A 10,921-nucleotide genomic window follows, 5' to 3' on the forward strand; every position below is an offset into this window, starting at 1 on the left:
TTTTAAATTTTTGTGTTTTTCTCTCTTTTTTTCCTCCTTCTTTTCCCTTCCCCCTCGCTTCCCTCCTTTTTCCCCTTCTCCTTTTCCCCCCCCCCCCAACTCTCTCACTGTATTAGTCAGCGTTCTGTAGAGGAAGAACCAATAGAATGAATACATCATAAAGGGATTTCTGACACTGGCTTATACCGTGGGTACTGGGTGTCCAATAATGCCTGTCTTATACTGGAGAGGCTGAGAACCTGGTAGCTGCTCGGTCCATGAGGGTGGATATCTCAGCATCCCAATCTGGCATTGAAGGCTTGTGCTGTTCAGTCTACATTGAAGGCCATAGAAGCTGGTTCTAGTGTCAGTGAAGAATGGCAGGGGTAGCAGCAGCATGGTAGATACACTCACTGCAGGAGTGTACCTGTCTACTCAGGGAGAGGGTCTTTCCCCCCTCAGTTAATCCTCCAGGAAACAGGAAATACCTTCTCAGACCTTCCCAGAGGTGTGTCTCTTAGTTAATATAGATCCAATCAGTTTGATAACCAAGATTAACCATCGCATGTACAGATAAGCAAAATTTAAAAGTGAGACATTATCCTATATACATTGTCTCTGTTTTCCTGAGCAACATTAAGTGTGCTTACAGATTCCTAACATAATGTGTATTTTCCACACAGCATGGTGTTTCACAAGAGGACTTTATACGGAGGAACCAAGATAAAAATATGAGAGATGTAATCTATGACATTGCCAGCCAGGCACACTTGCACCTAAAGCATGTGAGTAGCTTCTTTCTGCCCAGTCATTTAGGATATTTGCAGTGACCATGCCAACATTATAGTTATGCCTGAATAAAGCAGCCTCTTAGCTATCAAGAGTGGGCCTGAACTTGGAGGTCACCTATTCCCCCAGGTGTCTCTTGGTACTGTGCTGAAGAGTCAGGCTTTACCCATACTTTCATTTTATTTAATTTTGTATTTTATTATTTTTGTTTTCTGTGTACGAGTGTATTACCTGCATGTATGTGAGTGCACCCGTGTTGTGCAATGCTGGAGGAGGTCAGAAGGGATTGTCAGATTTCCCTGGAACTAGAATTACCCAGACGGTTGTTACCACCATGTGGGTGCTGAGAATCGAACTTGGGTCCTGCTGCAAGAGCAGCCAGTGCTTTTAACCACTGAACCATCTCTCTAGCCCCTATACTTTTAATCAAAACTGTTTCTCTAGCATCAATTTTGGGGAACTACAAACTTAGATGCACCCTCATCTTATTGATAATCTTGCTCTTCCATCCCTAGGCCCAAAACATTTCATACACACAAGGTCAGGTAATTCTTTTCCATCTTCATTGTTTTCAATGAAAATGCCTACTGCCTTTCGGTGTTTTGATATCTTCATTCTCAAGCAAGCACACATTCACTATCTTTGGGCGGAACATCAAATTGAGGTTCTGAGGAATCAAGGTCAAGTGTCCAGGTCACAAGAACACATGGTTCAGTGACTTTGTAGTTTTTTGGTTGCAAGACTAAGTCATTAGTCCAGATTCTGTTCATTTTATAAGTCACTCCTATAGACAGTGTCTTGCTAGGTGTGGCTGTTTCTATAGCATGCTGTGGATTCTTACCTTGGCAGCCTTTATTCCATTGTTCACTGAATGGCAAGTTTATCCCAGGGGCTACTAGAAGAAAAGCTACTCTTTCCTGCTCTAGAAAAGCCCCTTCCGTCCCTCATCTGACAGGTGTACTCTATTGTAAGTCAAGCCTGAGCTTTCTGAAGTGGCTCCTCTGCTTGTCCACAAAGTGTGCCTGCTTGCCAGGGCTGCATGTCTCTCCTCTCCTGGCCCTCCTCTCATCAGCAGTCCCTGGCTGGCATTCCCTGCTGCCTTTTTAGTCTCAGGCATGCTGCTGCTACCTTGGATTCTCAGGTGGCCCATGGACCCTTCTGGTCCTTAATCCTGCTGAATAAGTGATGTGCTTCCATTGTTACCGCAGAGCCCTCATCACCCTGGCCCTGCTTCTCCTGTTCTAACATGACTTCTGTCCTGCCCACTCCAGTGAACAGTCACTGAGAAGTAACCTCCTTACCGCCAGATCAATGGTTATTGAAAAGTCTTGATTCTTCTTCCTTCTGACACCATTTTTTCTGTTTGATTCTCTGACTTGGTTCCTAAACTGGCCCCAACCTCATCTGCACACCATTTTAGTTCTTCAGGAGTTCATTCCCTAGAAGGGGTCTGACAGGGATGAGAGGGATAAGAAAGAATAATGGGGAAAGAGGAATGTGACCAGGATACATTTTATATATATGAAATTGTGAAAGAATACATTTTTTAAAAGAGGTCATTCCTCACATCCTCTAACCTGTCTTCTATTTGAGATGTGATGCTATCGACTGTCTTCCTCTTGGCCCTGTCTGTGTTCTTGTGTTTGCAGGCTGTTCCTTGCTGATACTTCTGACAGGATTGTTCATTGTAGTGACTTCTGAAGAGTTAGCCTTCAGTAGATCCTAAAGACTTGGTTATTTATCTCGTGTCTTAGCTTGTTTCTTCATTGCTGTGACAAAACGCTGTGACCACTACCAACTTGGGGAGGAAAGGGTTTATTTAGCTTACATCTCCCAGGTTGCAGTTCATCAGGGAGCCCAAGGTAGGAACTCAGGGCAGGAACTTGGAGGCAGGAGCTGGGGCACAGGCCATGGAGGAATGCTGCTTACTGGCTTGCTCCCCTGGCCCCTGCTCAGTCTGCTTTCTTATGCAACACAGGCCCACCTGCCCAGGGGTGGCACCATCCACAGTGGGCTGGGCCCTCCCACATCACTCATCAAGAAGATGCCCTTCAGATATGGCCACAGGCCAGTCCAATAGAGGCAATTTCCCGATTGAGGCTCCCTCAACCCAGGTGTGTCAAGTTGACACTAAAGCTATCCAGCACAATTGACCCCTTGTCAATTTGACACACAAACATCCCTATTAAACCATAACTTTCCAATTTCTTTGATGTTAATATCACAACATAAGACAGTCCGACTTTAAAAACCCCACAGCCCTTAAAAAATTCATAGTCTCCTTTAAAAGTCTCTTAACTGTGGCTTCTGTAAAATCCAAAACAAGTACTGTCTTATTTCAAAGGGAAGAATGGGGCACACCTAAGCAAAACCAAAGTCCAGCAAAGTAGCTCAAGGCTGGACATCAGGGATTCACTCACAATCTCTGGCCTCCAAAGGGTTCTGGCAACTCCACTTCTCTGACTCTACCATCCACAGCACACACAGCTCATCTCACAGACCCAGGCCAGCTCCATTCCACACCTCTTGCAGCCCTTGGTGGTTGTGAGTGCCAAGCATCAGCTGCTCTCTGTGACACCTTCACGCCTTCAACACCAGAACCACTCAGGAGACTCTTACACATTACCAAGTCCTGCTTCCAGCTTGAGATAGAGGTTCGGGTCCCCTCTGTGTGCTGACCCTGAGGAAATATTTCCCAGAAGATTTCACCATGGTGATGCTGGTCTCTTGTTACTTAGAGCTGATTTTTCAGCCCCAGCTAACCAGCATCAATTGTCCCAGGAAAGCAAAGGTTTTGCTTCAGGTTCTGGTCTCTTCTTAATCACAGCTGATTCTTCAGCCCCAGCTGACCAGAACCCACAGATTCTCAGTCCACTTTTCTGTTGCTGTGATAGAAACACCCAAGCAATTTATAGCAGGAAGGGTTTATTTGAACTTATTTATTACAGTCTTTCATGGCAGGGAGGCATGATGGCTGGAGGTGGCTGGAGGAGGAGCGGAAGCTAAGCTCTCACATCATCACACAGGCACAGGAAGCAAGAGGGCGACTGCAGATCTGACAAGGCTTAAGAGCTCTCTAAGCCCACCCCCAGTGACCTGCTTCCTCCAGGATAGCCATACCTTCTAAAACCTCCCAAAACAGTGCCATCATCTGGGGACAGAATGTCGAAACACTTGGAGCCTATGGGGGACATTTTCATTCAAACCACCACACCTCGGGTGTGTGGTTTTTTTGTTTGTTTTTGTTTTGTTTTTGTTTGTTTTTTGTTTTTAGACAGGGTCTCATGTAGTGTAGGCTTGCTTCATCTTAGCTATATAGCTGAGGATGATATTGATCTCTGCTTCCCAATTATTGGGATTATAGCCATGTGCTGCCATGCCTGGTTTCTGTGGTGCTACAGATCAAACCCAGGGCCTAGTGCATATGAGGCAAGCACTCTACTAACTGAGCTACATCCTCAGCCCACCGCAGGGCCTTTCTTTTTTTTTCAAAGGTTTATTTATTTATTTATTTATTTATTGGTCTTTTTGAGACAGGATCTCCCTGTAGCCCCAGCTGTCCTGGAACTCACTACGTAGATCAGGCTAGCCTTGAACACACAGAGATCCGCCTGCCTGTGCCTCCCGAGTGCTGGGATTAAAGGTGTGCGCCACCACGCCCGGCTAGGTTTGTTTATTTTAATTTTATGTACATGTGGGAGTGCCTTCTTGTATGTGCTCCATGTGCATGCCTCATGCCTGCAGAAGCTGAAGAGGATGTTGAATCCCCTGGAACTGGAATTATGGACAGTGTTAGGCTCCATGTGAGTGCTGGGAACTGAACCCAAGTCCTCTGCAAGAGCAGCCTGTTATCTTAACTGCTAAGCCATCTCTCCAGCCCCATCCTCAGGGCCTTTCTACTTGTGTTTCTGCTTCCTGTTCTCCCCTTGACCTATCCTTCATAGTCAGTGCTCAGGTGTTACCTTATTAGAAGGATATTTCCTGGTCACCTCATTTAAAATAACACTCTCCCCTTTCATCACCCTTGCTCCCCTTTCCTGGCTTAGTAGTTTTCACTTCTTGGGATTGAAAGTTTACTTATTTATTGTCTCCCCACTTCATGACATATAAGTGACTTTGTTCTGGGCTCTATTGTTCATCATCTGAAATGCCCAGTACATTATAGGTGCTAAGCTCTTTGAGGACAAAGAATGCATTCTAAGCTTCCTTTGAATTTCTTGAAGAATCTAAGCTGTAGTAAAGTGTTAATAAAATGCATGGAACTCTAGATGAGAAATTTCTTAAAACTAGCAGAGTTGGAGTAAGATCTGAGAACACTGCAGAATTACAGAGGCAGGGAAATTTCCTGGACTTGTGTGGAAACCTGAGTAGTGTTAGTCAGTGGACATATAAGGTGCCTGGGAAATGTAAATTCCAGGCCTTACTTCCTGGAGATTGGCACAGTAAACCTGGGGTGGAACCAAGAATTATAATTTCCAGATTATCTTACTAATTAATTTATTTTAATAGTGCTGGGGATTGAGCCCATGGCCTTGTACATGCTAGGCAAGGACTCTACCACTGAGCTTTATCTGGTCTCCAAATGATTTGAAATAGCCAGATTTGAAGCTACTGGTATGAAATCTACTAGAAAATGGCTCTGGGGGCTAGAGAGCTGGCTCAGTGGTTAAGAATACTTGCTGCTATTGTGGCCTCAGGGGATCTGATACCCTCTTCTGGCCTCCATGAGCACGAGGCACGCATGTGGTTCACATACATACATGCAGGCAAATACTCATACATGTAAAATTTTTTTTTAAATCTCTTTTTAAAAAAGGTTTGGCTGGGTGTGATGGTGCGCACCTTTAATCCTGGCACTCAGGAGGGAGAGGTAGGCAGATCTCTGTGAGTTCAAGCCTAGCCTTGTCTGCATAGGAGTTCTAGGCCAGTCAGTGAGACTCTGTCTCAAAAGAAAGAAAAAGAGTGAGAGCAAGAGTGAGAGTGAGAGCGAGAGCGAGAGCAAAAGACAGCGAAAGAGAGAGAGAGAGAGAGAGAGAGAAAGAAAAAGAAAAGAAAATAGGTTTGGAGCAGTAAACTAACAAGATTTTATAGCACTTTGGAGACTTGAGAAGCCAAAGAACATGGCAGATGCCAGTATACACTCTGGAATCAGAAGACTGACTTTAATCTTAGCTCTGCCATTTATTAATTATGTGAGTATAACGTCACTGTGCCTGTTTCCTCATAGATAAAAGAAGATCATATAAGCCCCCAGTTCAAAGCATTGTTTAGATAAATGAGCTAACATAAAGAGTTAGGCCAGGCATGGTGGTGCACACCTTTAATCCTAGCACTTGGGAGGCAGAGGCAGGCAGATCTCTGTGAGATTGAGGCCAGCTTGGTCTACAAAGTGAGTTCCAGGCCAACTGAGGCTACAGGGAGACCCTGTCTCAAAAAGCCAAAAAAAAAAAAGTTAATCACAGTACTTTCATATAGTAAGTGCAGTATCAGTTCCTCATCATCAGGTAAAGCTGTGCTGTTCATATTGCAGTGAAAACTGCCAGGGTGGGTTTTGTTTTGTTAATTTTTATTTATTTACTCATTTATTTTTATTATGTGTATGAGTGTTTTGCTTACATGTATTTAAGTGCTTCACATGCATGCAATGACTGCAGAGGCAAAAGAGGGCATTGGATCCTCTGGAACTGGAATTATGAACAGTTGTTAGCTGCCCTGTGGGTACTGGGAACCGACCCCAGGGCCTCTGCATTAGAAGCCACTGCTCTTAACCACAGAATCATTGCTTTAGTCCCTTGTTTTGTTTGAAAGACAAGGTTTTGCAGTATAACCCAGGCTGGCCTGAAACTTTCTATGTAGTCTAAGCTGGCCTTGAATTTGTGATCCTCTTGCTCCAGCCTCCCAAGTGCTGGGATTATAGGTGTGTAATACCATGCTTGAAGAAGGAAACAGAGAGAGTAGATGCTTATAAGTATGTATGTATGTATGTATGTATGTATGTATGTATGTATGTATTCCCACACCCACAATGAGACTTGATAACTGATTGGACTGTGCAAAATAAGGAATAGAGCAAGTCAAAGGCTACACAAAGAGTTCATACATAGGTGTTGCTGGTGCCAGCCAGAGATGCAGTAGAAAAATAGTGGCATGCTGGGTGCTGGTCTTTGCTGTGGGCATAATCGAATATGAGAGGGTAAAAAAGAGGGTAAAAGATAAGCTACTGATGGCTTGGGATTTGAAGTGGCAGAGTTGGAATCAGCATGTGAAAGATTATGGTCAAAGCTCTTAAGTTTGAGTGTTGTTGCTCGAGGAGATTGTATACAGACAAGAGGACAGGGGAACAGAGCCTTGAGGCCCACAGCCTTGTCAGAAGGAGACAGGACCATTTACTAGAAAGAAGGCAAAGGAAAGACTAGGAGGACTAGAATCAGTACCCTGAAAACCAGGAGGGGAAGGGATATCGGAGCTTTACCTGCTGCAGACTGAAGAGAAAGGGGACCGTTAAAGCATGTTCTGGATGCTCTCAGAGCGATTCAATAGTTGGGTATGGCGAAGCCTAGTGTGGCGGGTCAGGAAGTGGAGGTGGGCTCTTCTCTTCCTGGTTTAAGAGACAATACAAGCCGGGCGTGGTGGTGCATGTCTTTAATCCCAGCACTTGGGAGGCAGAGGCAGGCGGATCTCTGTGAGTTCAAGGCCAGTCTGGTCTACATAGTGAGTTCCAGGACAGCTGGGGCTACAGGGAGACCCTGTCTCAAAAAGACAAAAAAAAAAAAAAAAAAAAAAAAAAAAAAAAAAAAGAGAGAGAAAGAGAGAGAGAGAGACAATACAAAGACTTGGAAAAAAGGATGGACCTGGCAGATCCAGGATGATAAGCCTGTGCCTGAGTGGACCAGGTGTTCGTACCCTAGAAGAGCAGGGAGTCAGGTTGGGCCTTTGAAGAATAGCTACAAGGTCCAGGAAGAATAGCTGCCACTTGATCACCAAAGAGTTAAATCATGGTTAAAAAAATGAAGCGATGGTATAAAGATAAATTCATCAGCATGGAATGAACTAGACACAGAGGCAGAAATACTGAACAGGAAATAGTGTCTATGCTAGGGAGGTGCTGGAATTATTGGTACAAGTATGTCTGCATTTTCCCTTTACCACAGAGCTAGAGGGTCAGAGTTAGTGCGAAATGTAGTAAGGTGGTTGCAAAATGCCACTGCCAGTCCATGAGAGAATGGGGTTCTAAATACAGCACAGAGTTGATTTTTGCTAAGTCCACAAGGCTTTGGCAACTCATTTTAGCCATCAGGAGATGAGCTGTTTTCTTGCTTTTATGAGAGGCCCTTGTCATGTCATTAAACTGCTGCCCTGGCTTTGTGTTCACTCTCAAAGGGAGAGTGTTTGTTTGCAGAAGCATTTCAAGCCAGTTTCTTTCCCCCTTCCTTTTTAGGCGAGGTCCTTTCACAAAAGTGTTCCTGTGAAAGCGTTTCCTGCTTTTCTTCAGACAGTAAGTGTGTTAGCAGAGAAGCTGTATGTGCTCTCTTCTCCTGTTTTGTGAGGTTCCCAGTGTGGCTCTTTTGTTTGGAGTCTTCGACTTTTTCCCTCCCTCACGGTGGCTTGATTAGCCCCTGATGATCTGGTCTGTATTTCCTTGAGTTGCTGTTAGGACCAGCTCAGCATCCAGCCTGCCCCAGGTTGAATCTGCTTTGTCTCTCACTAGCCATGGGGGCCTTAATTTCTTTAACTTGTGTGTTCCTCTATTGACTCATCAGTAAAATGAGAATTTTATAGAAAACTACCTTGTAGGATTGTCTCCGTGGTAACCTAAACATATTGTAGCACTGGCTCACAGGCTACTGATAAACTATCTGCATTGGAATAACCTGGAAAACTTTTTAAAAATCTAGTTTCCTGGGCTCTTCCTACTGATTATGACTCTCAGGATTGAGGAAGGTAAGAATTCCTAGGAAAATCTGGTTTTTTTAAGTTTCTAACCTGGCGTGGTGGCATACACCTTTAATCCCAGAACTCAGGAGGCAGAGGCAGGTGGATCTGTGTGAGATTGAGGCCAGTCTGGTCTGTATAGCAAGTTCCAGGCCAGCCGTGGCCACAAGGAGACCCTCTCTCAAAAAAAGAAAAGTTTCCAGATGTGGGCCAGTGAGATGTTATCCAAGCCTGGAGTCTTGTCTTCAAACCCTGGAATGCATGTAGCGGTACAAGGAAAGAATCATTTCTACAAAATTGTCCTCTGACTACCACACCTGTGCTCCTCCCTGCCCCCCACCAATTAAAAAAAAGTATGGGGCCAGGGAGACGGGTCAGTGAATAAAAGTGTTTGTGGGTGGTGCAAGCTTGATGACACTAATCCAGAACTCATGGTGGAAGGGGAGAACTGACTCCCAAAATTTGTTCTCTCACCACACAAAGGCCATGCATGCATATCCATCATACATACAATTTTTAAAAGTCTGAAATAAAATACTTTTGTTTTCTTTTATATATATTTATATTTTTATTTTTAATTATGCAATTTATTTTTATTTCATGTGCATGAATGTTTTGCCTACATGTATGTAAGTGTACCCATGTTGTGCAATGCCTGTTGAGGCCAGAGGAGGACATCTGATTCCCCTGGAACTGGATTTACAGACAGTTGTTAGCCACCATGTGGGTTCTGGGAATCGAACCCAGGCCCCCTGTAACAGCAACCAATGCTCTTAATTGCCAAGCCATCTCTCCAGCCCCATCCCCGTCTATATATTTTAAAGAATCTCCAGGCATAATTAATCCAAACACTCTGAAGACAGAGATAGGAGGATTTCTATGCGTTCAAGGCCAGCTGGTCTATACAGTGAGTTCCAGGGCTAGCCAGGAATACATAGTGAGACCCTGTCTGAAAAGAAAAAAACAACAAAAACCATTTGGAGTACCATCTCAGGAAACTAAAATAGCCTTAATAGTTGTACTTTTTCTTGTTTTTTTTTCTAAATTTTTAAAATAATTTATTTTTATTTTATGTGTATGAGTGTATTGTCTACATGTATGTAAGTGCACTCATGTTGTGCAGTGCCTACAGAGATCAGAAGAAGGTGTTGGATCCCCTGGAACTGGAGTTACAGATGGTTGTTAGCCACCATATGCGTGCTGGGAATCGAACCTGGGTCTTCTGCAAGAGCAGCCAGTGCCCTTAACTGCTGAGCCATCTGTCCAGCCTCTTTTTCTTTTTTCTTTTTTTTTTTTGAAACAGGGTCTTCCTGTGTATCACAGGTTGGTCTTGAATTTTCCATCCTCTTGCCTCAGTCTCCTCAGTGCTAGAATCATAGGTGTGAGTTCCCTACATCTGCCTTGTAGTTCTGGGGTTTTGTATTTTTGAGACAGGGTCCCATTCTACCTGTTTTACCATGTAGGGGAGGCTGGTCTCAGACTCATGGCGATCCTCCTGAGGGTTTTATTTTGTTTTCTGAGTGTTGGGATCACTGGTGTGAGCCTCCCTGCCTGGTTACACTTTTCTTTAGTTTGGGAGACTTGATCATTTTATGATCTATTAACCATGATATTTTTTTTTCAGGTTTCTCTAGAGGACTATTTAAAGAAAATTCAAAGAGTAGATTTTGATATATTCCACCCATCTTTACAGCAGAAGAATACATTACTTCCTTTATCTTTGTATATTCAATCATGGAGAAAAAGATATTAAAATAACTTGATACATTATGATACTGATCTACTTTTAATTTATTGGTTTAAACAAATGTACTATTGGGGCTGGAGAGGTGGCTCAGGGGTTAAGAGCCTGGGCTGCTTTTGCAAGGGCTCCAGGTTTGGTTTCCAGCACCCACATGGCAACTAACAACCATCCTTAACTCCAGTTCCAGGAAATTCAACACCCTCTTCTGGCCTCTTCAAGCATCGCATGCTTGTGGTGTACTTACATACATGCAAACAAAACATTCATACACATAAAATTAAAAAAAAAATACTGTTTTGGGTTCTTGTTTAGAAATAATAGGTGCTAACTTTTTTAAAAATTATTTTTTTCATATTTTATTTATTTTATGTGCATGTGTGTATTGCCTGCATGTAGGTAAGTGCACCCATGTCATGCAATGTCCGTGGAGGACAGAAGAGGCTGTCGGATCCCCTGGAACTGGAGTTACGGACAGTT

At 43.7% G+C, this 10,921-nt stretch overlaps 1 protein-coding gene across 10 annotated transcripts in view; it reads left to right on the forward strand.

The window, feature by feature from the left end:
- Window positions 1-10,500, forward strand: part of Ndufaf6 (NADH:ubiquinone oxidoreductase complex assembly factor 6) — a 29,089-nt gene extending 18,589 nt beyond the window's left edge. For all 10 annotated transcript variants that reach the window (XM_008847850.3, XM_029570797.1, XM_029570802.1 and 7 more), the window contains 3 exons: window positions 663-764; window positions 8,207-8,263; window positions 10,325-10,500. In XM_008847850.3, the coding sequence (XP_008846072.1) occupies window positions 663-764; window positions 8,207-8,263; window positions 10,325-10,453 (288 nt within the window). In that variant the 3' untranslated portion in view covers window positions 10,454-10,500. The remainder of the gene's footprint in view (window positions 1-662; window positions 765-8,206; window positions 8,264-10,324) is intronic.
- The last annotated feature ends 421 nt before the right edge of the window (window positions 10,501-10,921 follow it).

Source organism: Nannospalax galili, unplaced genomic scaffold, assembly GCF_000622305.1.
Source record: "Nannospalax galili isolate Female #2095 unplaced genomic scaffold, S.galili_v1.0 scaffold183, whole genome shotgun sequence".
NCBI lineage: Eukaryota > Metazoa > Chordata > Mammalia > Rodentia > Spalacidae > Nannospalax > Nannospalax galili.